The sequence below is a fragment of the Agelaius phoeniceus genome, chromosome 25 (assembly GCF_051311805.1).
Source record: "Agelaius phoeniceus isolate bAgePho1 chromosome 25, bAgePho1.hap1, whole genome shotgun sequence".
Classification (NCBI taxonomy): domain Eukaryota; kingdom Metazoa; phylum Chordata; class Aves; order Passeriformes; family Icteridae; genus Agelaius; species Agelaius phoeniceus.
This window is the reverse complement of record NC_135289.1, coordinates 6,719,269-6,746,215: the sequence shown is the minus strand read 5'-3', so window position 1 is coordinate 6,746,215 and position 26,947 is coordinate 6,719,269. Positions and strand designations below refer to the sequence as shown.

The window sequence follows — 26,947 nt, the reverse complement described above, 5'->3', positions numbered from 1 at the left end:
ACCCTTGCCATCAGCACCTGCCCTGGGCCTGGAAGTCCTCTCATATTTACAGACATTTTGGGTACCACCAAGTGCACTCAGCAGCTCCATCAGAGTGATAACCCTCAATTCATGACAGGGGCAAAAGGAAACCATGAGGTCCCAGCTGCCTCAGAGACTGGTTAAACTGGGTGCTCACAAGCAGCTTCTGATCATGGTTTAGTGGCCACAGTGGTATTAAATCAAAAGCTGGACTTGATGATCTTGGAAGTCTTTTCCAACCTCAATGATTCTATGAGTCTTTGATTCTATGATTCAGGGATAAATCCTGCAAATTCTCACACTTTTGGGAGAACACATTCAGACAAAGGTCCAGCTCAAGAGTGACCACACAGGAGCTGACCACTGTCACTCTCCTCTCCACCTGCACCAAGAGAAAAGAAAGCTCCAGGGGCAAGCAGCAGCATGGGAAGATTCTTCTGCTTCCTTCCTCACACCAGGGTTTTGGAAGTTTGAGGCACCCCAGGGCAGTTCATGAGGAGTCAAGAGTCCTTGGAAGGAGAAAGTCCAGGCACTGAGTGATGGAGGACCTGACACACTTTGGTCTGACAGCTCTTCCTGATGGGCCACTACATTTTTCCCCAGGCCAGGGCAGTGACAGCCCCTCCCTGGCATCTCCAGTGGTTGGATTTCCTTTGAGTTGCAGTAGAGAAAGGAAGAAATCAAGCAGCCAGTGTCTGCCAACTGGTGGGGCTGGTGACTGGTTTCCTCACCTTTCCAGCCTCAAAAATAAACATTATTTTCTTTGCAAGACTGGGGGAACTATCAGTGCCTGTGTCCATGGCCTGACCATGTTGCAGCAGGGTGTAGGGCTCCCAGGGAGCAGCCAGCCCTATGAATGTGTTCCTCGAGCCCCTGCCCCTGCACTGCTGGATTCAAGCTCCCTCATGAACTTCCCAGCAGCAAACAGGGCAATCACATGGAGATGGAGACAGGAAAATCCAACTACCTTCAATCCAAGGTCTCCTAAAGAAACACATCCCTTTAGAGCATCACTCCTCTTTTACAGCTCAGCACCTCCCAGCTGTGCTGAACTTCAGTGCGCACATCCATCACACCCAGCTCTGCTCCTGAATCTCTGTCAGTGCCACAAAGCCAGTTTGTCACTTCCCAAGACCACAGCACGTGATCAGCCCTTGGCTTCATTCTTAGTTCAAGTGATGAGCTCTCCCTGCTCTACCACAAGCCAGTGGGGTCAGGAAGCTGAAAGCTGCTGGAGACAAGAGCCTGCTGCCCGCACACCAGTCTGCCCAGTGCTCTGTGTGAACTGGAAACACCAGCAAGCCCTCTGCATTCACCCACTGAACAGAGACTTGGCCCTCAAAGCAAAACACCACCAGTTGGCCACCTTTTCTGTATCCCATATCTCAAAGCCAGATGTGAAACGGTAAATTGTTTATTTACAAAGAGGATGGAACAGATTCCCAAGACAAACATACACAAGTTAACAGAGGGTTTTGAGGGTATTTTGCTTGACGCTACATGAAGTGTTCAAAACTCATCCTTTCCTCAATAAGATGAGCCCTCAGTGGCCACCAGGGAAGGTGCCATCATTACCTTCCTGGACCCCACACCCCTAATCAGGAACACACCTCCCAGCACGGAGAGTAAAGGTAATAAATGTTCATTTACGCCCAAATTGATCTAGGGGTAAATGCAGGTGCTGCATTACCTAAAGGCCACATCTGGAGGGCAGGGTGTGACCCTTGGGAGCGCAGCAGATGTCCTGCACTGAGCCTTGAGCAGGATCTCAGGCAGGAATGGAGGCTGTGCAGTAGCGAAGGCATTGAAGAATTCAAGCCTGGTATTCAATACCTCCTGGTATTTTTAGGCAGCAGGAGGACGTGTGGGAGAGCTCTCCCCGTGCAGGCTGATGCCATTTGCTGCAGGGCACTCAGAATGAGATTTATTGACAACGTGTGATTTGAAAGCGACACCGGTGTTCCCAGAGAGCCAGGCACTGCTCAGCAGTGCTGGGGCTCATGGCAGCCTCAGTTTAGGAGACAAAATTTCTTTATAAATGTGTAAACACGAAGGACACATGTAACAAAAGCCATTTCTGCTTGCAGGGATGCTCTGGCTGCCAACTCCAAAAATGGCCACTGTGAAAGTCTGCTAACTAAACTAACTAGAAGCAGATGATCAAAAGCAGGAAAAATGCTCTTTTTTTAATATGGCAGCCCAAAGTGTTGGCTGTAATCAAGTGATTATCACCCAGGTTTTGATGCTGGGGAGAAGATTCTCTCTCCATCAAACACAAGCTGCTCTCTGGGTGGCACATCTGGATGTCAGATAGATAACAGCAGCAAAGCAAACCCTTTCTGGATATGGGATCAAAGGAAAGACAGCTCAGGTCAGGAGAGATGAGCCTTCTGGCTCTAATTAAAAACTGATGGGTTAAAATGAGTAAAGCCATGTTATTGAGCACATGGAGAGCGCAAGCCCCTGGAAGGGTTCTGGGAGGAGGCTCTTCCAGGGACACTGGCAGTGACCCGAGACTCCACCCCATGTCCCAGTAAAGACACATCTGCTCCAGGTGCTGGAACAGGGGAGGAACAGGACAGCAGCTCTCCACAGGCACATGGGAATCTCCAGAACTTCCACCCATCCACTCTCTAGCACAGCCAGGTTTTCCAAGCAGCAAAGCTTGAAAATTTGGATTGGTCAACAACCCCATGGATCCTTCAGAGGCTTTGGTTTACTGCTCCTCTTCCCCCACATGGCCTCCTCAACCCTCCCCAGCCTGCCTTAGCCCAAACTGCTGACAGATACAACCCTGGCTGCAGGAGATGTGGGGATTGGGTCCCCTTTGCCCACCCAGCAGTGCATCCAGGCTGGACGTTGCCTTTGCTGATGCTCCAGTCCCATGCAACCTGGAGGGACAGGACCTCTGCTGCTGCCTGCATCTCTGCACAGCCAAGAGTGATTCCATCCTCAGCCGGGTGGGAGACACGTCACCAGCACACTGGGATGGCAAAGGCTGCAGCAGCACTACATCCCAGTGATTCCCACCCTGGCTGATCCCAATCCTTGGCCAGAAACCAGCTGTGGCCACACCAGAATGCCCCAGAGAAACATTCTCTTCTGCAGCTACAGAAGAAAAGCAGGATTTGGCCGTGCCACCCTCACACTTCACTCCCACCACCCCTTCTCACCACCCTAGGAGCTCAGCTTCACAGCATGCCAGGGAAAGCAAACACAGGAGGGAAAAATCCAGGAGCACCAGAGCCACTACATCCTGCAGAGAAACCATCCCAGACACCACGGCCCTTGCTGAGCCTCGAAACAACACCATGCCCAAAAGAGCCCTGAAACAAATCCCTGCACTCCCCAAATCCAGGTGTCACCCAGGGAGACCCCAGCTGAGCTGGGTACTGCTCGGGATGGAGCAGGAGTGGTAAGGCACAGAGCCTTCTACCACCCCAGGACACAGGGCTCAGGTCCATCCCCAGGGACAGAGGGTGGGAGGGCACAGAGCCCATGTCCCCTGGTTCTGGCCTTATCTGAGGACCCTGAGTGGGCTCACAGGACACAGAAGGTCCAAGGTGGTTCTTGAGAGCTCCATCCACAAACAGGAGTGCCATCCCCCAATGTCTCCCAGGGAAACCACACCTACACACAGCACTTGGTGTTATGTGGGGCAGTGTGGGACCAGAATAACTCCTCTCCTGGCTGATCAGTGTGTGAATAAATCAGCCACAGCCAAAAATAACCTCTGGACATTTTTTGACTCCTTCCTGGAAAACAGTTTGGGGCTGCTGCTTGAAAGAAGCCCAGATCTACTTAGTTACAGCTGCCAGACACTGAATTACAGGGCAGATTAAGTAGATTATGGATTTTGTACCAGCCCATCTTTCCCCTCTGTGCTCGCAGCCCCTGGCACTGGGAATGTCTGCATGGGGAGCAGTTCGAGGCACCACCACCAAGCCTATTTAACTCATGATCCAGAGCCATCAGCTTTATGACACCTGTGTTAATGCCACAGCGAGCCTATAAACACCTTCCCAACTCTGGAACCAGAAAGGCCAGGCTTTGGCAGAAGAAAATCCATGTGAGGATGCTCTGCACTAATGAGACTCTGAAAAGGTGAGAGTTGGGCTGGGGGCAGACGTCCCCTTCTCCCAGGCTCTAGATATCCCATGTTCAGCCTAACTCCTTCCTCTGGGCTATGGAGCCCCCGGGCACCCCATAGCTGCAGTGTTTGCCCTGTACCAGCACATCACATCATGATGTGGCCAGGAGGGAATTTGGAATTGCAGAGAAAATTCCACCAGGAAAGGATGGAAATGAGAAGTTTAAATGCATGCACCTGCCGTATGGGCAGCAATTCCGGGAGGGGGCCCTTTCCCTGCCGTGTCATCCTGCCCTGGTGAGGGATGCTGCCCCCTCTGGAAGGCGGGATGTGGAGTCCAGGCAGGAGGAGTCTCCTTCCTTCCTTCCCTCCCTGCCGCACATCCCTGCGCCCGCTATTTAAAGCTCTCGCCCCGCTGCCAACGCCTCAGCGCCCCACGGAGGAGCTGCCCGCGTTCCCAGCACGGCTCTGCCTCCGGGACCAGCCACACCAGGGGATGGACACGGCAGGAGCTGCAGGGAGAGGCACCACGCAGCAAAAATGCCCGGGAACTGCCCTCTCCTGGAAACTGCTCGACACGGACAGGAGGATGGGGAAACGAGCTCTCATCTGCCACTTGTTTTCTTCTTTTTTTCATGTTTGGATGCAATTAAAGGCAGGCACCCAGCCGGCACCTCCTCGTGCTTGCTAAGAGAAGCATGGCAGGAACTGAAAACCAGGAGCAGAAAAAAAAAATAATCTGCATTTCAGATAAATTCCAGCCTTGTCAGTCCTGCAGGATTACAGAGCTGGAGACAGCGACCCACGAGCTGTTTAAAACATCAGGGTGAAGATTCATCTAAGGAAGGGCAACGTGGAGGACACAGGGTCAGTCCCCCTGCTGGCCAGTGGCTTTTGGAGAAGGTTTGACACCCAGCTCCCAGACCCTCCTGTGGGATGGGAATCACTGCGCTGCCAGTGCTGCCCAGAGCTGAGGGGCAGCAAGTTTTGCACAAAAATGAGAGAGATGAGCAGATACTTCATTCATAAAACCACAGAATCACAGCATGGCTTGGGCTGGAAGGGACCTTAAAGCTCAGCTCATCCCAACCTCCTGCCATGGGCAGGGACACCTCCTACTATAACCCCTACTAACCAAGCCCTGTCCAGTCTGGACATGGACACTTCCAGGGATTGAGAGGCAGCCACAGCTTCTCTGGGGAACCAGGTGCTGTGCCAGGGCCTCCCCACCCTCACAGGGAGGAATTCCTTCCCAATATCTAATTTAAACCTCTCTTCTTTCAGTGTGAACCCTCTTGTCCTGTCACTCCATTTCCTTATGCAGAGTCCCTCTCCAGCTTCCTTGTAGCCCCTTCACACCATGGATGGGGCTCTGGGGTCTCCACACAACCTCCTCCTCTCCAGGCTGAGCTGCCCCAGCCTTCTCAGCCTGATTCCTCAGGGCATCCTCACCCTACAAATGAACTCCAGGCTTTTACCCTGTCCCCACAAGGGTTTCAACCTGCTTGACCACACAACAAACAGAAATAAAATCCAATTATATCCGCAACTTTTATCAACAACATTTTTTAGCAAAGAGCCTGGAATCATTTCCCACAACTTCTGCTCCAGATGGGCCCAAGCACAGACCTGTCCCCCAACACTGCAGTTGTTCCATGTGATATTTTCCCTCCTCCCTCCTAAATGCCAGCCTGTGTGAGCACACCCACACGGGCACCCACCTCCAAGCCTTTCATCTACTCAGAGAGGAGGCCTTTAAGCACTGAAAACTCCCAACCACACCCCCCAGGAGCCTGGCCAAGGCTTGGACCCACCTGCAGGGCCCACGGCAGAGCCCTCAGCCTGGGTCAGCTCTGTCATCCCACACCTGGTGCTTGGAACATCCCAGAAATCATCTGTAAGGAAGGTGCTGTCATTCTGTCATTCACACCTCTCTGGGAGGACAGCTGGGCAAGGGATCCAACAACCTTTCCTCCAGTTAATACTCAGGGACCTCACAGCTCAGTTTTGGGAACCATCTGGGAAACCTCTGGCTCGCCAAAGCACTCTTTAGGAGGAAATTAATTGTGAATTAAGGTTTGAAGGTTAGATAAAGAATACAGTATCTTTCTGGTTTGCTGGAAACCCTGAAATGGCACTCCCCAGGCAGAGGATGGACCCTCATGTCAACATGTCTCCATGTGCCCAGAGTGGAGCCCTCCAGAGGTACTCCTAGTTGGGCCCCAATTTGAATTCAGCTCCCTCTGAGGCTCCAAGAATGTTTCTCTCAGCTCCAGTGTGAACTTCCAGCTCCAGCACAGTGTCAGGCTCTTTCCCAGCACTGATTCAGGACCTCCACATCCTCACCCAGCACAGCGGGACCCACCAACTCAGCCTCACTCAGCCTCCTCCTCATCCCTGTCCTCATTCCCAGCCCCCAGTGGGAGCTGCCCCAAAGGACAAGACTTGCAAAAATGTCCCTCCAAAGATGCAGATGAGAAGGGTTTCGATGGGGGTTTTAGCCCTGGTGTCTTCTGAGACAGCTGAGTCAGGCAGGAACCCAAATCTCCAGCTGTCCAGTCCCTCTGCATCTGCACTGGAGCTGCTGCCAAGCTCAGCTGGACCGGTACAGAGCAAGAGCCACTCACCACAAAGACACAAAGCTGCACAGGGATGAGATGTTTAATCCCACACCTGCCAAGCTGGCCACTCCAGAAAGCTGGATCTGCCCATCAGTCTCACCACTGGTGTCTCAGGAACCAGCCAGTTCAGAGGCACCCCTGCCCTCCTGCTGGTGACACTGGTCCCAGCCTCTGGTCTGACTCCTGGGAAAGAGCTACAGGAGGAGCAAGCACTGAAGGTGGGAAGGCACCTGAGCACTACAGGGTGCCAGGGAGATGGCAGCAGGGACCTGTGCTGATGGCTCCCTGACAAATCTCCAGGGAAGTCCCTAGTGATCAGCGCTGTTCCCCATGTGAGCACATGCAGGGAGCAGCACACCGAGATGGCCCCAAGAGCACAGGTACCTGAGACTGTCAGACTGATCATCAGAGACACAAAGACACCCAACTTTCCACCTCCTGCTGTGTGGGCAGCACCACGACCAAGAAACTCCCAAACCACACAGGCACATTCATCCAGGTCCCAAACTCTAGCTCATGCTTGCCTCTGGACCAGCTCCTGCTCACACAGTGGCTTGGTGGTATTAAACCCACCAGGAGAACCTCATTCCAGCATCCAGCAGATGGTGGCAAATGAGCTAAAATGAACACTTTGCCAATCCTGACTTGGCCAAAACCAGGGCCTCCCCAGAAGGGTTTGCACAGCTTTAACAAAACCCAGCTCCCTAAGCCAATTGCTGCTCTAATGATGCAATTGAGGGGATAAACAAGCCCTTCAAGGCTGGTTATTCAGGAGCAAACAGTGCTGTCTGGAGGCAGCTTGCAGCAGCCCTGTGAACAGAGCTAACAGAGGCTGGGAAGCAGTGTGGGCACAGCTGGAGCTAGCCAAGCTGGCCAGATGCTCTGCTGGCCGGGCCCGAGCACACAGGCCAATGTTTAGGCTGAACCAGATCCGTGAGCATCTTCCCAGTTCTGAGCTGGCCCAGCTTGGAAGGCATTCACCTGGTTCTGAGCTCCAGGAGCATGTGTGTGGCAGCATCCCCACGAGCCAGTCCAGCCCAGAGCTTGGAGCCAGGCAGATGCTCAGTGGGGCTGACACAGAGCTCAGCACTGGGTGGATGCTCCAGGGCTGGAGGCAGCACCGAGGAAGGCAGGAGGAGACAGCGCTGGGAAATCAGAGGACAAGGAGAAGGCCATGGGAGGACCAGGCTCACCCGCATTCCTGCCCTCCCCCTAGTGTAAGGTAGAATCTGGGGAGGGGATGCAAAGGGACAGCTTGGGAGCATATGGGGGTCTGCCAGAGGCAGAGAGCAGCTGAAAACCAAGACCCTCTCTACCGGGTTAAGGAATCACTGCCTCCTCCCTGCCCCCCATACCATGCAGCCTCGGGGGATGCGCCGACCCTTCACCCTCCTGCCTGCGCACCCAGTGGGGATGGGGTAGCACATCTCCCCGGCTTTCGGTCCGGGGCCCGTGCACTGAGGGGAGCAACCCTAGCACAAATGCTCGGTCTGCGGGTAAAGCCGGGGCAGAGAAAGTCCCCCCTCCAACCCAGCTCGGGGTGAGAATGACACTCCCCAGCTCAGACTCAACCCAAGGGAAATGAGGGAGCTGAGCACACCCTGACTCAGACACCCCCTCCAAGGGGTAACGGGGTGGGAGATGAAGCACCCCCGGAGCGAGTCAGCCCCTTCCGGGGTGGCAGAGCAACCCCCGGGGCACGGCAGGCTGAGCATCCCTACCGCGGCCCCGCCCGGGGGGCAATGGGGAGCATCCCCAGTAGGGGGGGTGGGGGGGAGGAGGACAGAGCATCCCCGGAGGGTGGCAAAAAGGGCAGAGCCCGCCGAGTCCAGCCCCACCGGGGCTGAGCATACCCACGGGGGGGGCGAGCATCCTCTCGGGGGGCAGCAGAGCATCCCTGGGGGAGGCAATAAGGGCAGAGCCCTCCGGGTCCGGCCCCACCGGGGGGGCTGAGCACCCCCGGGCGGCCCCACGGGGGTCACGGGGGCAGAGCTCCCCCCGGGCGGCCCCGCGCGGGGCTGAGCATCCCCCGTGGGCAGCGCGGCCCCGCCCGCACTCACCGCCCGCCGAAGTCGCTGGAAGCCGCCGCTGCCGCCGCTGCCGCCCCGCCCTGCCCCGCCCACTGCGTCACCGTCCCCGCCTGGCCACGCCCCGGACACGCCCCCGAGCGGCCACGCCCCCAGGGGAGGGGGCCGGGGGTCGGGGCAGGAGCGGGGGCCGGGGGTTGCTCCCGGGGACAGGAACCTCCCTGGGGACAGGGTACCCCTGGAAAGGGGAGGAACCCCTCCTTTGGGCGTCACAAGACTTTCATGAGCGACAGGAATCCCCCCAGGGGAACCCTCCTTGAGGGCAGAAACCCCCTTGGGGGCAGGAATTCCACCGGGAGGACAGACGACTCTGAGATGGGGCAGAAATGCCCCCGTGGGAGTAGGAAACTCTTGTGGGGAAGGTTCCTCCCTGGGGGAGGCACAGCAATCCCCCTGGAATGGGCATAGGACTCTCCTGGCGGCAGGAACCTCTTCGGGGTTTGTAAGTCCCCACAGGGGCAGGACTCCCCAGGGGTCTTGTCCAACCCCGGAGGAAGGGAGGGAGGCAGGAGCAGACCTGGGCTCTGGGGTGTCCGAAGCTCTGGGTGCCCCGTCCCCCTCACCATGTGGGGAGCAGCAATGGAGCCAGGCAGTGACCCCCGGACTGCCCCAGCCCCCTCCTCACCCTGCAAGGCTCAGTTCTGAGCCCTGGGGGATGAGATGTGTCACCCCGGGCTCCCCTCAAGGATGTCTTCGGCATCATCAATGGGATTTGGGACAGGGCGCCCATAAACTTCAGCGGGAGCAGCCAAAAGCCCACCCTGCTTCATCATCCTGCCCTGCACAGGGGCATCCTTCACAAACAATTAATTTGGGGGCCTTGGAAGCAGAGCCCCTGACACAGCCTTTGGGATCCCTCAGCAGTCCTCACCCAGTCTACCAACAAGGAGCTCCTTTCTGTGACCCCACAGGGAACGACTGGGATCAGTAGCATCATCACAGAGCAGCACCTTCCTCTCTCCAGGAAGGACATGGAGCTCATCCGCAGGATTTTTGCTGGAGGACCCTGAGGAGGTCTCACATAAATGCCTCCAACCCACCAGAGGGAGGGAGTGTACTGGATCCGCCCGCCACCGGCCAGACTCAGGAACAACTGCCTTCAATCCCAAGAACATTTCATCTCTTTTCCACCTGCCAGAGTTTTCTAAGCCAAGACAACCTTCACTTTTTAAAAATAATACTGTGATACAGTTCTCAAATAACTATGATGAATAGGATAATCCAAGGAAAACATTTTCAAGTAAAGAGGTGGGTGCAGCCAGGAGCACCAGGATCTGGTTTATTGACTGCCATACACATTAATTTGTATCCATTGCCTTAAGAACAGATGGATTAGGAGTAGCCTTTCTGTCAAGGAATGGCCTTTCCTGCCTGGGATGATCAGAAGTTTTCTCAATCAAATATGTTCCTTGCTGATAAAATGCTCTTTGTTTATTTAAGAAATGCTGAGAGAAATAGGGTCAGGCAGGGAGGTTATGGACATACCAGTTCCTGGCCATGCCTGGGAAGCAGAAGGAATGTGGATTTCCTGGATTTGTCCATATTCCCTGCTTTATCCTGCTCTGGAGAGGCCCAAGAGCTGACACCACAGCTGTGAAAACATCTCGCTGTCATTCCAACCCTCTCCTGAAGTTTTGTAGGAAAGGGGCACAAGTAGGAATGCAGCACTCTGGAGTGTTCAGAGTCATTGAGGGAGAATGGGGCAGGACTGGGCTCTTTGGTCACTGTGTAAATCCCAGAGGAGGGGAGCAGGATTCCACCTGCCTGCCCAGTTTACCCCAGCACTGGGCAGGACTCCCAGCCAGCTCCTGGCAGCGCCCAAATCCCCTTGTAAGCAGGGCACATACCCTCAGGGGCACACAGGCCCCAAAATCACCATCAGCCCCTGGGCTGCCAGTCACGATTTCCCTTTGCAGATCCCCTGGAATCAATTCCTCCCCCATGGGGTGGCACCACTCCTTCAGCAAGCTCTGAGCACTCATTTCAGCCCTAAAAAATAGCAAATGCAGTTTACAGCTGGTGGCCATCCATCACTGCTCCCACCACAGAGGCGTGGGTGGCACTGGGAGCCTGTGGTGTGGGCTGTGCTTGGGCACTGCTCAGTGGGTGTCTCCTGGGGGTGTTCCAAATCCTCTGAAATCATCAGGATAAACCCCACCAACACTGTCTTTTTAGTGTCAGTAGCATTACTTTATCCTTGGCCAGAGTATGTGTGGCCAACAGGGTTCCAGCCTCCCCACAGACAGAAATACAAAACCTTTTCATGTGTTTATACATTTTTAGAAGAAAAAAAACAACCAAACAATAAACCCCAAACAAACAAAACAAAACTTAATTTGGTCTAAATTCCATAATTCTCTTCCATTTAATACTATTCTATCCTCTACCAGTTACTGATTTCTCGCTTCTTATGTTAATTAGTCCATCTTTTTAGTCTTTTTAGCATCTTTGGAAAATAGAAAATTTTAACACATAGATGGAGTTTTGTTCGCCTCTTCTTTATCTTCAGGTTTCTGCAAAATGTCCTTGTAGCTCATAAATTCAACATTCCAGATGTCCAACCTCACCAATATGTTCTGCTCTCCCTGGCTTTGTTCATTGAAGCATATCAGACTTAGTTTATCAAAACTTCAATTTCAGTACTTTTCCCAATGTGTGCTCCTACAGAAGTGGCTCATGGCAACTTTGCTAAATGCTGGAAAAGAGTAATTTAAGAATAACACACTATTTATAATTTATATATAGGTTATGATTAATTAAAGCAATTAATTTAAAAGTTAATTAAAACCATTAACTAAAATTATTATTTTAAAGTTCCATTGTTTCCAACAGGGGGTGCATCAGGGCAATCACCTCAGAGTTCCTCCTTACTGGGAGCCCTGGGGGGGCCTGCAATCACCACAGAACCCTTTTACTGGGGGTCAATTTCCTCAGAGACCCTCCCTGCTGGGAGGATGCAGGGAATCCCCTCAGAGCCCCCCTTTACTGGGATGACTGGGAAGGGCAATCATCTCAGAGCCCCCCCTTATTGGGATGACTGGAGAGTGAAGTTACCTCAGGGGCTGTCCTTACAGGGAGGATGTGGGGGCAATTCTCTCAGAGATCCATGCTCTGGGAGAACTGGGGACCGACCCACTTGCTCAGAGGCCCTCGTTACTGGGAGCACTGGGGAGCCAGCATCCTTTGTGACTGGGAGGACGGGGATCCCTTCACCTCAGCGACTCTCAGTACTGGGAGGACTGGTGTGTAGGGGATCCCGTCGGGCACCCTGGTTACCGGGAGGGGGCAGTTGCCTCACAGACCCGCAGTACTGGACGGAATCCCCTTCAGGCCTCCATTACTGGGAGGACTGGGGCAGGCTGGAAGCCCCTCAGGGCCCCTGCTAACAGAGAACTGGGAGGGGGCAATCCCTCAAACACCTCCATTACGAGAGGGGCAATTCATAGATCTTCATTACTAGGGGGGATCTCCTCAGGGATTCCCTTTACTGGGGGGAATCTCCTGAAGTGCTCTTGTTACTGATAAGACTGTGGGGGGAGGGAGAAACCCTCAGGGACCCTCAGCACTGGGAGAGGGGGAATCCCCTCAGGGGTCCCCGTTCCTGGGAGCGCTGCGGGGGGGTCCCCTCAGCACGGGGAGGACTGGCGGGTTATGTCACAGCCCCAGTGATGTCAGAGCGGCGCGCGGTGTCGCGGCGGTGACGCGGCGCGGGGCGGGCGCTCTGGCGCTGTCCCCGCTGTCCCCGCGGGGCCCGGCCGGACATGGCCCCGCGCGGCCGCCCCGCCGCCGCCGCCATGCCCCGCAGGGGCGCCCGCAAACGCCTCAAGTTTCGCGCCGACGACGTGTGCTCCGAGCGGGGTGAGAGCCGGGCCGGGCCGGGTCGGGCCAGCGGAGCCGGGCCTGGGCCGCGGTTGAGGGGGCCGAGGCTGATGAGGGGAGCGGCGCCAGATGAGGGGAGCGGGGACTGTGAGGGAAGGCGGGCCTGAGGTGAGCCGGGCCGAGCTCTGCTGGTGCACGCCGGAGAGGAGGCCTGGGCCCGCATTAGGGCCCGAGGGAGGAGATAGTTAAAGGGCCTGAGCTTGGCCTGGGTGAGAGGGATGAGGGGAAGGAGGACGATCCAGTCTCACCTAGGAGTGAGCTGAGCCCTCTCGGGTTTGTGCAGGCAGAGAGCTGAGTCCAGGAGGGATCCCCCAGCGGGGTTCTGGACGGATGTGTGGCAATAAGACCTCTTTGCCTGTGGAGGAGGAGCCTGAGACCAGAGGATCATCCAGGCTCGAGTTGGGCCGTGTGAGGGAGAATGGGATTATCACTGGCTGAGGTGGTGCGAGAAGGCGAATTGCGCTGGGCTGGGCGGGGGCGTGGGTCCCCTAAGCCTGGTAGACCGATGGTCTGGAGTAGAGACTTTCTGGGGACTCCTGGCCTGCACATCTTTGCTGAGGCTCATTTTCCTGCTTGTGCATCTCCTCCTCGAGCCTCTACTCCTGTGGGGACTGTTCCCTTTAGTCATCGTGATTCTTAGCCCTTTTGTCCTCTCCCCATAATCCCTAATCACTCTGACCCCTGTTTCCCCCTCTCTGCAGTGACGGTGGCAGATTATGCCAACTCAGACCCAGCTGTCGTGAAGTCTGGGCGGGTGAAGAAGGCTGTGGCCAACGCAGTGCAGCAGGAGGGTGAGTCTGCCCTGGGGCCCCAACCTTCCCCACACTGTCTTCAGGTTTTGCTCTGCATGACATGGGAAACTCTTCTTCCTTAAACTGAGAAAATTTGTTGTCCTTTAGTGCTGAAAATGAGCATGTGCTACTCTGTAGACAACCAGATGTTAAGGACTTAGGAGGTTCTGCAGAAAGCCTGCTGCAAGAATTGCTGAGTCTTTGTTATTGCCTGAAATTGAAAGGCTCGGGTGTCATCTCCTGCTTGAAGCAGAAAACAACATTATAAAAGTCTTTATTACTTTATTACCACATATAAAACTGTAGATAACTTTATTAGCAGGTAAAGTTCTTTGCCGGGGGAGTAAGGTTGTGATAGGTCTGTCAAACATGTGTTGTGAGGAGGTCTTGAGAGGCTGTTGCTGTTTTTTTGGCAAACTTTGCAAAGGAGGAGTTTTCCTGGAAAGGTAGTGCAGTATTTTGTTATCTGCTTCCTCCTTGTCTGGGAGCTTTCTGAGCTAACACACCCCACTTGCTTGAGAAATGGTGAGGTTTTGGCCTTTTGAATGTAGCTGTCACATGTGTTGGAGATGGATGTTGTGTTGACAGTGATGACTGAACTTTTCATAAAGGAAAACTCTTGGTTTGCTTCTGAAATCTTGCACTGTTGGAGGCAGTATGCACTGGGCATGAGTGCCTGTCAGGGGCAGTGGTGCTCCTGAACATTCTCTTCAGCTGCTGCTTCTCAAGCTTTTAGGATCAGGGCACCTCCCTCTTTTGTGGCCTCCTTTGTTTGGGGCTTCCCTCCTCCCAGGCCCTCTCCTGTTAACCCATCTGTGTTCTGTCTCCTTGAGGCAAAGTCCAGCACTTCAGCATCATGCCGGCAAACTGCTGGTGTTCTGTTCTCCCTGCGCCCAGCATCATCTGCTTCATCCAGTTTATTGCCTTCCCTGCTGTGTTTCTGGCTCACCTCCACCTCATCCTGGTGCCTCCGGGTCACAGCAGTTCCACGCCCACCCTTTTCCCAGGTCTTTGCAGTGCAGTCTCAGGGGTTTCCCCTCCGGATTCAGGGATTCTCGGGATCTCTCCTGCCCCGCCCCGAGGCTGTGCTCCAGCCTTATCTGGCCCAGCCATGACTGTGCTGCAGCCTTATCTGGCCCAGCCTTATCTGTGTGTCTCGGGGTGCCACGCGTGGGGACAGGAGCTCCAACCTTTGGCCTTGCTGCCCTCCGGAAACTGGGCTCCGAGTAAAGCCCGTGCTGGGCGTGGCTGCAGCGGGCAGGGCACCTCCCACAGCGAGCATCCTGAGGGAGCTTCACCCGCAGGGGAGCTGCGGCCAGGAGGAATTTATCTGGGCTTCCTTCTTAACGCCCAGGATGGGAGGATTGCCACAGTGAGGTGAAGAGAGGGTGCCTCTGCAGGGTTGCAGTGCAGCCATTCACTGCTCGGTGGACTCGTGCTGGTGACTCAGAGGTTGACTTTTCCTTAGCAGAGTGGGGTGGACTCTTCTTCTAAACCCCACTCTGAGTCCCTGTCAGTTTTGTCCTCTCTTGCTTGGCTGTGTTTGATGTCCTAACTCACTGTCATTTGTGTTGCCACTTGTTCCACTCTCTTTTTACCTATGAAAGGTCATGTAGAGAGGGCAGGGGGAAAACAACTGCCATGAATACATCCAGGTGCCTCCAGTTTACAGAACAAACTGTGCAAAGTGAGGTAGAACTGGTTTAGCAAAGCACTGAGGTGTGTCTAGTCAGTGGGTACAATCAAGCCCTGTCTGAAGACTGTCTTTCCATCTGCTGTCTTTTCATTTTAAAACCTTGTTTGGTGGTTAGAAATGAGAATATTTTTCACCTGAGTTTATGTTTGGTTTCTTGCTGTTGTTGTTTGTTTTTCTGCTATTCTGTCTCTGTGATTAAAAAGCACATTTTGCTCTTCAGTAGTTCTGGTGACTGCAGTGACTGGAACTGGGATGTATAAAACCTTCCTGGGCCTCAGGTTGTGCTGAGTAGAAAAGCTTGAACACTGTAAGCCTCCTCTGACCTCAATGGTCATGTTCTATTCTTCACCCAGTTTGTTGGGTTGAAATTCAGCTCTCAAATGAGTTTCACAGCCTGTTAGCCTTTGTGCTGCTGTGGCAGTGCTGGTCTCTGTGGCAGTGCCTCACACAGCTGTAATGCAGGACCACACCTTTCTTTTTCCAAGACTGTCATTACTGACTCTCATGTGTATTTTTCTGCCCTAATGAGCCCTCAGTTTACAGATCAAGTTTTAAAAATAATATTTCTGAACAGGGATATGTCTAAACATGTCCCCAGATACAGGAAAAAGCCAGCCCCAAGCTCCAGCTGACTCAACTGGCTGTTTTCCTCACTAGGCCAGGGCCTTCCCCTTCACTAAATTCCAGGGTAAGCGAACTCGTGTGCACTTGACACTGAGTTCCAGCCCCAGTGGATTGTGTGATCAGCCACAGGAAGGTTGTCCTGCTGCAAAGGGAGTAAGTCTTCTCCATGTTCATAAAACAGTTCCAGAGCAGGTGCTGCCTCCAGGCTGAACATGGCCATGCAAGGCAACTTTGCTATTTAGGGAAACCAGTTACCCTTTATAAAGAGGCTGTTGTTTTATTTGGAGTTGTAAATAGCTTCAGCTAAACCAGTGGGATCTGCATAATGTGCTGGTAATCATCTTCATTGTTCATGACTTAAAACAAGCAGCTGAATAATTATGTTTCCCATTCACTCATCCCTGCTAATCTTTCTCTGACAAGGTAATCCTTGAGCTCAGGATTTACTTGCTTGTGTCACTCACCAGAAAGCTTTAAGGCAGTGGTTCCACTGAAGCATCTCCTGAACTTGGATCACCTTTTCCTCTCTGCTGTTGTACTTACTGTTGTTTTTCATTCCAGTAAAATCCCTGTGTGGTTTGGAAGCTTCCTGTGTCCCTACTGAGGAAGTTCTCTCTGTGTCAGGAGAGTCCTGTGACAGCAGTGATGAGATGGATACCAAGGAGAGCATCAACGGGAGAGCTGCGAGGAAAAAGAAGAGCAAAAGGCACAAAGGTGTGGTCACCTGCTGTCCTGGGGCTCCGTGGGCTCCTGCTACATGTCCAGTGTGGGGGATGCTCATGCTGAGGATTTACAGGATGGTCATGGGGCTCTTGGAGCATTCTGGAATTTGTGTGTGCACAAAGAAATGCCAGGGGTTTAGTCACTTGCGAATCTTCGGGCACTTGGTCACAGGAGCTGTATTTGCACAAAGGCAGAGCCTGGGGCATGAAATCAGAGCCCAGAGAGCTCCTTGCTTTTAACAAATATCCCTCAGTCTTGGAAAACAAACACTGCTATTCCAGAGTTGTGCAACTGTGCCACTGGATATGTTGCTTCACTGAACATGGGGTGGTGGCAGCAGGTTTGCTTTGGGGTTGAAGTGCTGCTGTCTGTGATGCATTTGTTGGCAAAACACAAGCTCTGTTTTCAGTGTTTCCAAGGCTGTGGTTTGTTACAAATGGGTTTAAAGGGCTCCTTTTCCAGCAAGGAAGTGCATTTGATCCTACTGGCACCTTAATACATTAATTCAAGGGAGATGTATCCTTCAGCATTTGCACTTTATGCAACCCCATAGAAATCCATTGACAATGCAGTGTAAGCATCAAACAGCTCTGCTGGACTGGGAAACCCTGCAGAAGTTTCTAGTATCAAGTTGCTTTCAGGTTGAGAAGCAAATTTTGACCAGTTTTCTTGAGCTTAATAACAATTTATGTAGCATGTGATCATCCATCCACCACAGACTGAGGGTGGACAGCACTTCCTCTGGGAAGGGAGTGAAAAGAGGTTAATCTCTTTTATTAAGGCATCCTTCAGAATCCTGGCAAAATAATATCTGAGTGGCTGGAGCTATGAGTCTGGGAAGACAATATTCTGTTCTACCACAGCCTTGTCTTGTTTCTGCTACACGTTTAGGGAGGAAAAAATGGTGATAGAACAGTGATGCTTCTGGCTGCCCTCTGAGTTCAGCAGTGTGGAGTTTGATGGCTTCTTGAGCCAGAGCTGACCCAGCAAAATGGGTGTAGCAGCTCATTGTGGGTGTGCCTGCCATAAATCTGAAGTGCTGTGGGGAAGTGATCACATCCAGAGCTTTCTTTGCCAAGTATCACATGAGAATAAAGAACTGCCCTTTGTATTAACCTGCTGTCTCAGGGTTAGATCTGGCACCTCAAGTTCCCAAACACCTCTTCTATGCCAGAGATCTCACAGCAGCTTTTCCTATTAGCAGTGTGCACAAGTTGTGTTTTCCTTCTCTGTTCTTAATCTTCCTAGTGCTCAGTATTGTTCACCTACTCTAAAACTATTTTTTACTCCTAAAGTTGGAGCAATGTGTGTGCAAAAAAATGTGGTGTAAACTACTAAACACTCCAGGAATGAAAGGAGTGTGAGCCCTCAGTTCTGGCTGAGCAGTTCTGACACCTCTAAGAGGAACAGGCCATTCTCTCCATCTGAATTGCATGAAAAGTTCTATCCAAAAAGTTTTAATGAAATAAGGAGATTTAAGAAAAGAAGCTGATTGCCAGATGCAGAACAGAATTTCCCTCCCTGACAGAGCTCCTACCAAAATATTGTGACCACTGGAACAAGGACCTGATAAGCCTGGCAGTACCAGTGATCAGGGTCTTCATGTGTGAAGCTATTTTAGTGACCTGTTGAATGTGCCCTTTTCATTAAAAATGCAGGAACTTGGCCCTCCTTTTATGTGAAGTTGCCTCTTTATTTGACATCCAATTTTTATTTCTCAACTTCAGTGTGGTATTTCAGCTGTGCCAGGGTCAGGCATCAAAACAGGGTCCAGAAAGGCTTTGTGGTTTCCATCCTTGCACACAGCACTCACTTGGACAAGATGCTGAACAAAATGACCTAATTCTATATGCTTTGAGCTGAGCTGCTAGATTAGAAACCTCCAGCGAACCCTTTCAGCCTGAATTCCTTTATGAATCTGCCACTTTGCCCATTTGTGCAGCAGGGATAGCAGTGGCAGGTGTCCAGCCCAGGGGAGGTGTCTGGCTGTGTGGACACTGATGGCAATGGGAGCAGGGCCACTGAGGCAGTGCACACTGGGGCTTGGGCTGTCCCTGGGTGTGAGTCAGGGCCCCTCATGTGCTGCCAGGTGTGCAGCACGTGTCTCTGGGTGGGAGTTGGTGCAGATGGGATGTCCTGCACTAATCCACCCGCGTTGCCTTTAGAAGATGCCGAAGGGGGAGGAGGAGAGGAATATCCCATCGACATCTGGCTGCTCCTGGCTTCCTACATCCGCCCTGAGGACATTGTCCGGTTCTCTCTGATCTGCAAGAAAGCCTGGACTGTCACTTGCACTGCTGCCTTTTGGACCAGGCTCTACAGAAGGTGAGACTCCAGAGGGTTTTAAAACTGGTTGTGGGAGGGTTCAGTAGAGAGCAGTTCTCTGCAGAGCTGGAAATTAGGGAGTAATTCTCTGTAGGCCTGGGCCCTGTGTTTGCACATTGACATCGTGATGTGAGCCTCTCTTGTGGAATATTCTTATCCCTCAAGGACAAGCTGGGAGAGCTTGGGTTGTTCATCCTGGAGAAGAGAAGGCTTGGGGAAAACATCCCTGTGACCTTCTAATACCTTAAGGGGGCTTAAAAAGGGGGGCAGAGGGACTTTTTATATGGGTCGGTGGTGACAGAACAAGGAGTAATGATTTTAAACTGGGAGCAGAGGGCAGGGTTAGATTGGATGTTAGGAAAAAATTCTTAACTGTGAAGGCAGTGAGGTCCTGGCACAGATTGCCCAGAGAAGCTGTGGCTGTCCCATCCCCAGTAGTGTCCAAGGCCAGGTTGGAGCACCCTGGGATAGTGGAAGGTGCCCCTGCCCATGGCAGGTGGTGGAATGAGCTGAGCTTTAAGGTCCCTTCCAACCCAAACCATTGTAAGATTCTAATATCACATCTGGTTTGGGTATGGAAATGGATCTTTGTGGTGTTTTCCTGTAAAATCTCAGAGCTTTGTGTCCTTTTCTGCTTGCCATGGCCCAACACTTGTATACATCAACCTGTCCAAGTGTGTATGGCAGGGTCAGTGCTGAAAAGCAAACATCATTGATGGACAACTTGCCCTGCCTCAAGCTGTAATCACAGCCACCTCCCTGTAATTTGGGAATTTTGGAGCTGTACAGTGACAGAAGTAAGTGAAAGCAAGGAGGCCAAAGGGGTGGTCAACACTTGATACAAATGCTTCTGTCCCAGTACATGCCACTGGGACATTCCTTCAGGAGAGAACATTTTCTTTACACAGCTGTTGCCCAGGAGGCACAAGCAGCAGGGGCACAGAGAGTGGCTGTGGTCATCCTCGCCCCGCCCCTGGTTTTTAGTGTGACATTCCCTAGCAAAGGCTCCTTTGGAATGTGATCAAGTAACAGCCCTTGAGCGCAGGTGTTCAGGCTGCTCAGGCAGTGCTGAGAGCTGCAGTCAGCTCAGCTGGAAGTCCCTGGGAACCTACAGCAACCTGCAGCCCTTTGTGCAGCCTGCAGCTACATCCCTGGCTGGTCTCTGGGCAATCTAGAAATGATTGGGAATTGTAGTAGGATGTGTGGGCTGGAAGCCTGCCTGGTGCAGGTCAGGGCTTTGAGGCTGCCATGTGGTGTCCTGTCAGCAGCACAACCCCCTCACAGCCCTCAGGCTTGACCAGAGTCAGTCAGATGTGTGTGTGTGGCTGTGGCCCTGCCGTGCCCTGGAGCTGACACGTTGCTGTGGGCTGTGCAGGCACTACAGCCTGGACGCGTACCTGCCCCTGCGCCTGCGGCCCGAGTCCATGGAGAAGCTGCACTGCCTGCGCGCCTGCGTCATCCGCTCCCTGTTCCACATGTACGAGCCCTTCGCCGCCCGCCTCTCCAGGAACCCCGCCATCCCAGACAGTACTCCCAGCACTTTAAAGAATTCCAGAGTAAGTGGCATCACTGAGGAGCTGTTTTCTGTTTGGCTTGGTTTTTTCTTTCTAGAAGAAAAACAGATGATATGGAGATGGTCACCAGTGAAGCTGGTGTAGGATGGTCACTAACTGGGTATTCTCAGTGGGATTTGTAAAAGTGGGCTGATTACTTGTGCGTGTAGAGTTACTCTTTGGAGTAACTTCTGCTTAAGTCCTATACTACACCATTTTAACCAGCAAAAGGGTCCTGGTATCACTGGATATCAGAACTGCCAGGGATGTTTGCAGCTTCCCTTCCTCTGATCAAGGCTCCATAGGATCAGCTTTTATATGTTTTGCTTTATTCTGACACTGCCTGCCAGAGTACATCTTCTCTCTGTAACAGGCCTCTGGAGAGCTCAGGAGTGACATTGATGCCAGGAGTTGTGTCACTCTGTGCCACTTTCCTGCAGGTCATCCATGGTGTGGTGTGTGGGTGAGGCGGGGTGGTGATGCTGGGAATGGCAGATGCATGGCAAATATGCAGAGCCAGTGTCTGCTTGGGACTGGGCTGCACTTGTGTTGGGCTGTGAAGGGCTTGTCTGTGGTGTGGGCAGGTAATTCCCTGTGCTATCTCAGCTTGGAGCACTTGCATATTATTCCTCTTTAATTGCTGTTGACCATTAACTCTGAAATGCCTTTGTGTCTCTTGTTTGGTTTTAACTTGCAACTGGCCGATAATCTGTGAGCAGCTTAAACAATGATGTGAATTCTCCACCCTCCAAATCCTAGGTCAAAAGAGGTTTCTGGAGCCAAACTGAAGTGGGTTTCATTTAGGAGTTGTTCTTTCTTTTCTATTCAAAATAGAGGAACCTCATCTATCTGTACATGACATCCCACCTTTCTTCCTTCCTCTCCCTGTCACAGGCTGTCCTAGGCTCGGGGAGCATCCAGCAGCACACAGGAGGTGGTGCTGCAGCACAGGGAAAAGCACGTGGCTCTGTGTGCGGTCTTATCTCTGCATCCAGAGCTCCTTGTTCTCTTCCTGAGTCCCCGGGCTGGGGATCTTCATTCTTGCCAACTGAAAAAACAAGACACTTTGAGGAAATTCCAGTAGTCCTGAGCCCAAGCTCCCACTGCTCATGGCTGTAGGAGCTGGAGCCCCGAGGCGGTGCTGGCAGGGTTGACATTTCAGGAGGATTCCTGATGACATCATAACGGCTTTGGTGCCCACTGCTAGTGCTTCTCCTGTACTAACAGTTGGAGGAGGATCGTTTAAGTGCAGTCTTTCATTGTTCAGCTTTTAAAAAAGGAAATTAAATGGGGACGAGACTTTGTCAGAGCAGTAGAGGTCTGACCTAACCCCTTGCAGCATGAAAGAGCCACCCTGAGTCTGGTCTTGCTGTACTACTGCACTGCAGGACTCTGAGCTCCACTTGTGTGACTGTGCACACAAATCCCTCAGCACAGAGGGTTTGGAGGAGGACCTGGCACTGCCTCCCCACGTTCTGGCTTTCGTGGGCTTTGGTTGTACCTTTGTGGGTTGCTGACACTAATGGCAATGCCTACCTAAAGTGCATGTGGCTAGAGGAGAGCCCAGCCCCAAGTGTGATCCAACCTAGCTTTTCCTCTTTAATTTCCTTTTTTCTTTCCCTAGCCTAGCTTGTGTGGGACACTGGAGCCGTTATGGTGTCAGCAGAGGTGTTTGCCCTTTAAAGACACCCCATTATTTTGGGCGGAGCGGCCCCGCACGGCGCGTCTGAAGGGCAGGACGGCTGACCCGAGGACGACATCCTCTGCCCCTTAGGAGGTACTGACCTTTTGTGCTTCACTACTTGCCATGACCAAACAGGTTGCTAGACCAGGCTGCCTCTGTAGGTGAACTACAAATGCCACTGGTGGAGTTAAACTCAGCAGCATCTGCTGTTCATCTGAGTTAAAAGATCTGGAGAGTGTTTTTATTGGAAAAATACTTGAGGGCTGCTTCCTCTCAGGTGGAGGTTATTCTGTGCATGTTTCTGAGCTTTACTCCACAGAGCTTTGTTGTTCACTTCATGAGGATTGTGGAGAGAAAAGGTCTTTTAAGGACTTGTTTATGAATGTGACTCAGAGTTGAAGTAGAGGGTCTTGTATCCCCCTTGGTCTCTTCAGTGCCCCTGTGGTGGAGGGCTGGCTCTGGCTTCGTTTTATTAGGATCACTCCATCCTGGAATGAAGTTAAATGTGTGCTTTGCCCTGCAACCCAGTCAGGCCTTCTCTCTTCAGGAGAGACTGTGTATGGATCACAGGCAGTTCTCTTTACCCACATTATTCCTCCTTTACCTGCTGACACTGATGAAAGATAAGACCAGCTGTGGTGGGCTGGCATCTGTGGTGTGGAAAAGCTTTGTGGGATGGCTGGACTGATTTGCCAGGTTCTTTCCTTGGCTGTTGAAGGCTGGTTGCTTGTACTGTGACTGGTAGGCAGGGATTTCTCCCCTACAGTTTTTCTGAGTCTCCTGCTCTAGAACAAGCTCCTGGGCTGGAGCCTGTGGCCCACACAGTGATAACCAAGTGAAATTGGAGCAGTCCTGATGTATGTCTGCATGAGAGGGCAATGCTGGTGACTTCTGAGGCTGGTTGAGGCTGGTTTCTCATTTTCTTTCGAAAAGAGACAGAAGGTCAGACTGTGCTGTCCTGGCAGTGGTTTTGGACTCAAAATGATGACAGTCAGTGCTGGTAATGGCAAGGTCAAGGTCTCCATTTGACACCACAATGGCTTAGGAACTTCTTCATCCATCACCTCATAGCTCATGTGGTGGTCTTTGTATTTCCCTCTGGATCCTTTCCTTCTCAATCCTTATTCTGTTCTCTGTTGTTCCTCGCTTTAACCTTGTTTGGAACCCAGTTTAATGGGAGTTGCTTGTGGGTAGAGGGAATGGGTGAACCTGTACCACTCACACCTGCCCTAGGAAAGGGGTAAATGGCACATCAGGATTTTGCTGTTTGGCACATCAGTGACTACACGTTGCATGAGGAGTTGGCCAGCTTGAAACTGGGAGATATCTACACTGCTGAGAGGGTTCTTTGAACATAATCAATTTGAATAAGTGGCTCCTAATTGCTCCTATGTAATTGTGTTTTCAATTGGAAGCCTTTATTATCTGTTAAAAGTTATTTAAAGTGGTGTTTCTAAGGGTTTCATAATTTTGTGTTTCTTTTTTCCACCTCAGTGTCTGCTTTTCTGGTGCAAAAAGATTGTAGGGAACAGACAAGAAGCAATGTGGGAATTCAACTTCAAGTTCAAAAAGCAGGTATGAAAGAACCAGATCAGCTGTGACTTTTGTTTGAAGTAGAAATTATTTTTCTGGGGAGTAGAAGGGAAGTGGATACTTTTTGTCCATTCAGAGATAAATACAAACAGATTTCCATGGTAAACTAAAGCACGTTGTAGAACTACACTCAGTTTTCAGTCTGTGTTACCAAGACATTTAGAATCCCACATTTTTATTTCCTCCTTCAGTATCCTTTCCCTGCTATAAGATGTGGATCATCACTACTGATTGTTACCAAAAACCAGACTGTCTGACTGTAGTGGTCAAAATGTTGACCAAAATCTGAAACTTCTTGTTATGCCATTGCCAAGATTTCTCAGGGAAGTGAAGACAGCCAGCACTGCCAGGGAAAGCCTCCAGTCGTGGGTGTTGGGAGAAGCCAGTAATTTCAGGCAACCTTGGGAATTGTGCAGCTTTCCCCTCTAAAGAAATGGGTCTGAAAATTGTCCATCCAGAGTGATGGCATTTTATTGTTATTGTGACACTTTGCCCAAATACCTGGGGAGGAGGAGAGACCCTGCCAGGCCACACTGGGGAGGAGCAGCCAAGCCCAGCAGAGGTTCCTGCTTTGCTAAATCGGCCTCTCTTTCTTTCAAGTCTCCCAGATTGAAGAGCAAGTGTTGCAAAGGTCTCCAGCCCCCAATCCAGTATGAGGAAGTGCACACAAACCCAGATCAGGATTGCTGCCTGCTGCAGATCACCACCTTCAACTTCATCTTCGTGCCAATTGTCATGGGCATGACCTTCACCTTGGTGAGTGGGAGAAAGCTGCCAGGCTTTGCAGATGAGGTTCCTGTAAGGACATGAGAGGGCACCTGGAATCTCCTGTGTTGGAAGGGACCCACAGGGTCCCCTATTCCTGGCCCTGCACAGGACAACCCCAAGAATCCCACCCAGTACCTATTTTGGGCTGTATAAATCCTAGTGTTCTATCAGCAGACCATTTCTGGGAATCATATGGTTAATGAAGAGAGGAAGTGCTCAGAATCTCAGTTTAACTTCTCCATTTCCCCTGTTTGGTGCAGTGAATAGAGAGGATGTAGAGAATGTGCCAGGAGCTGTGGTTAGGCAGTGTCTGGCCGCAGGTCAGTTACCAGAACTGCAGCAGATTCAGGAGACAGGGAGCAGTAGAAGTGGAGGTGTGCCCCTCACAGGAATATCTCTTTATGGCAGTAAATTCTGAGAGGAAAATCCCACATGAGCAAACTCTTTGATTGTGTGTTTGGTCCCTGATTGGGATTCAGGGTTTCAGAAGTGGCCAGTGCTCAGGAGAGGTTCAGTCTGGCCTCACTTAGGAGTTGGGCAGTGAGTTCCAGACTTCTCCTGACAGCCATGTGTTTCCAGGTTCACTTAGAATCAGAGTCATAAAATTACTTAGATTAGAAAAGACCTTTAAGATCAGTCCCAGCACTGTCATGTTCACCCCTAACCCATGTCTCAAGTGCCACATCCACAGGCCTTTTGAACACTGCAAGGGATGGTGACACCACCACTGCCCAGGCAGTTCCAGTGTTCTTTTACAACCCTTCCAGTTTTTTCCAGCATGATTATTTGGGGCTGCCAGCCAGCTAGCTGGTTTGGATGAGAATGAGAATGTGACTGTGAAACACCTTGTACCATTCAGAGGAATTTATAAAGTCTAGAAGTGTGGTGTTGAGAGCTCTCTTGTCACTGTGACTCTCTGAAGCAGCTCTGGTCTCCTCTCTTGCAGTTCTCCATCTCGGTGAGCACGGACATGCGGCACCACCGCGTGCGCCTGGTGTTCCAGGACACGCCCGTGCGCAACGGGAAGAAGCCGCGCATGGAGCAGGGGGTGCAGGTGGTACTGGACCCTGTGCACAGTGTCAGGCTCCTGGACTGGTGGCACCCACAGTACCCCTTCTCCCCAAAGGCTTAGTGCTCTCCTGAGGCTGCAGGAGCCCACAGGGGACTGAATCTGGCAGGCTGAAGAGAATTTCTAGGAACCAGGAAATCCTATTTTTATTTCTGAAATAAATTCTGCAGTCTCCTTGCAAGTGGTTGAAGCTGCTGAGCTAGTTTGTATGTATATAACTTCTGGTCAGTAATGAGCAGAGCTGAGTGTAAAGCAGAAACTATTTGTAAACACACTTTTATGTAAAATTGACATTTTATGATTTGAAAGGAGCTCCCTGGAACTGTTCATTTAAAATCCTTTTGGTGCTAATCAAAGTGGTCTTGTGTTCTGTTGTTCGGGAAAAAGTAGGAGGTTTTGCTTTCCAAGAACTTTCCTTTTTGCTTTCCAGGAACAATCAACAAACAAAATTATGTTTGTTTTACTGCAGCAGGATTGTGTTTATGCACAGTGTGATATTTCAGTGTCTGAGAAGCAGTGAGCAAGACAGCAGTGATCAACAATAATCTTAATTCCCAGCCCAGCAGATACCAGTTAAGGAAAGAAAAAGGTGTAAATGATCAAACAAAGGAATTACTTGAAAGAGGACTTGTAAGGCAAAAGTATGTAAAGGTACTTAAGTTCTCACACTGGTGTTTTTCTTTGAAAAGAAGATCTAAACTTTTAAACCAGAAGGTGCTTTTCAGAGAACATAAACAGGGAGGGAGAGGAGGGGACAAACTAAAATAACTGAAGCAGTGATGAAGTGATGAAGGACTCGACTCTGTCTTTTCAAAGAGCAGTGCGGAAATCGTTTCTGTTGAAAGCCCCCAAGCAACCACTGATCTGGTTTTTGACTAAGTAAATTGATTTCTGTGAGGAAGAAGCAATCATGAAACTTCCTGTGGCTCTGGGCTGACTGAGAAGTGAAAGGTGCAGGGGCTGGGCCTGTCAGAAGTGTGGTCTGACCAGAAGGAACCTGGCTGGAGGTTTAATTGAACACGTGGCTTCCTGGGGAGGTGCAGAGGAGGTGCTACAGGGCAGGGGAAAAGCTGTGCAGATGCAGACCCTGGACTGAGCTTTGCTGCTTATCAGATATCAGCTCCTCAGTCCTACTGCACACATCTGGTCCCTAGCAGGAGGAACAGTACTTGTCCATGTAGAATGTTCAGTGAAGCTCCTGAAGGAGAGGGAGTTCTGCCATCTCGGTTTGGACTCGGTGGTCTTTGAGCCCTTCCAGCTCAGAATATCCAGTGGTTCTGTGACCCCACATGACCCTGGTGTAGCTGCCCAGAAGGAGTTTCTTGCCACTCTGTAAATCACCACTAAGGACATCTGACCCGACCTTGGATCTCTGCTGTGTGGGAACTCAGCACATCCCTCTGGATGTCCAGAGTTGGAGACT

The 26,947-nt window shown here is 51.6% G+C and overlaps 2 protein-coding genes across 5 annotated transcripts in view; one reads left to right on the top strand and one right to left on the bottom strand.

Moving 5' to 3' along the window:
* The window catches only part of PPFIA4 (PPFI scaffold protein A4), a 61,192-nt gene extending 52,249 nt beyond the window's left edge, over positions 1-8,943 (bottom strand). For all 3 annotated transcript variants that reach the window (XM_054648636.2, XM_077190699.1, XM_077190702.1), the window contains exon 1: positions 8,793-8,943. The gene's annotated coding sequence lies outside the window, so the exon portion shown is untranslated. The remainder of the gene's footprint in view (positions 1-8,792) is intronic.
* A 3,572-nt stretch (positions 8,944-12,515) lies between these two features.
* On the top strand, positions 12,516-25,880 carry TMEM183A (transmembrane protein 183A). Of its 2 annotated transcripts, none has more exons than XM_054648862.2 (8): positions 12,516-12,677; positions 13,400-13,489; positions 16,371-16,523; positions 18,701-18,857; positions 20,233-20,413; positions 23,589-23,669; positions 24,288-24,443; positions 25,402-25,880. In XM_054648862.2, exons 1-8 carry the CDS (start codon positions 12,581-12,583, stop codon positions 25,585-25,587), a joined length of 1,101 nt encoding a protein of 366 aa, XP_054504837.1. In that variant the 5' UTR covers positions 12,516-12,580; the 3' UTR covers positions 25,588-25,880. The 2 variants fall into 2 exon arrangements, with proteins under 2 accessions (XP_054504837.1, XP_054504836.1); XM_054648861.2 differs by having other exon boundaries at positions 18,698-18,857.
* Positions 25,881-26,947: the final 1,067 nt, after the last annotated feature.

Bases quoted from the DNA above. Each gene is read 5' to 3' on its own strand.
- TMEM183A (XM_054648861.2), top strand. From the start codon at position 12,581: ATGGCCCCGCGCGGCCGCCCCGCCGCCGCCGCCATGCCCCGCAGGGGC. The intron at 18,858-20,232 runs GTGAGACTCCAG...TGGGCTGTGCAG, and splicing joins TGGACCAGGCTCTACAGAAG to GCACTACAGCCTGGACGCGT. The intron at 20,414-23,588 runs GTAAGTGGCATC...TTTCCACCTCAG, and splicing joins GCACTTTAAAGAATTCCAGA to TGTCTGCTTTTCTGGTGCAA.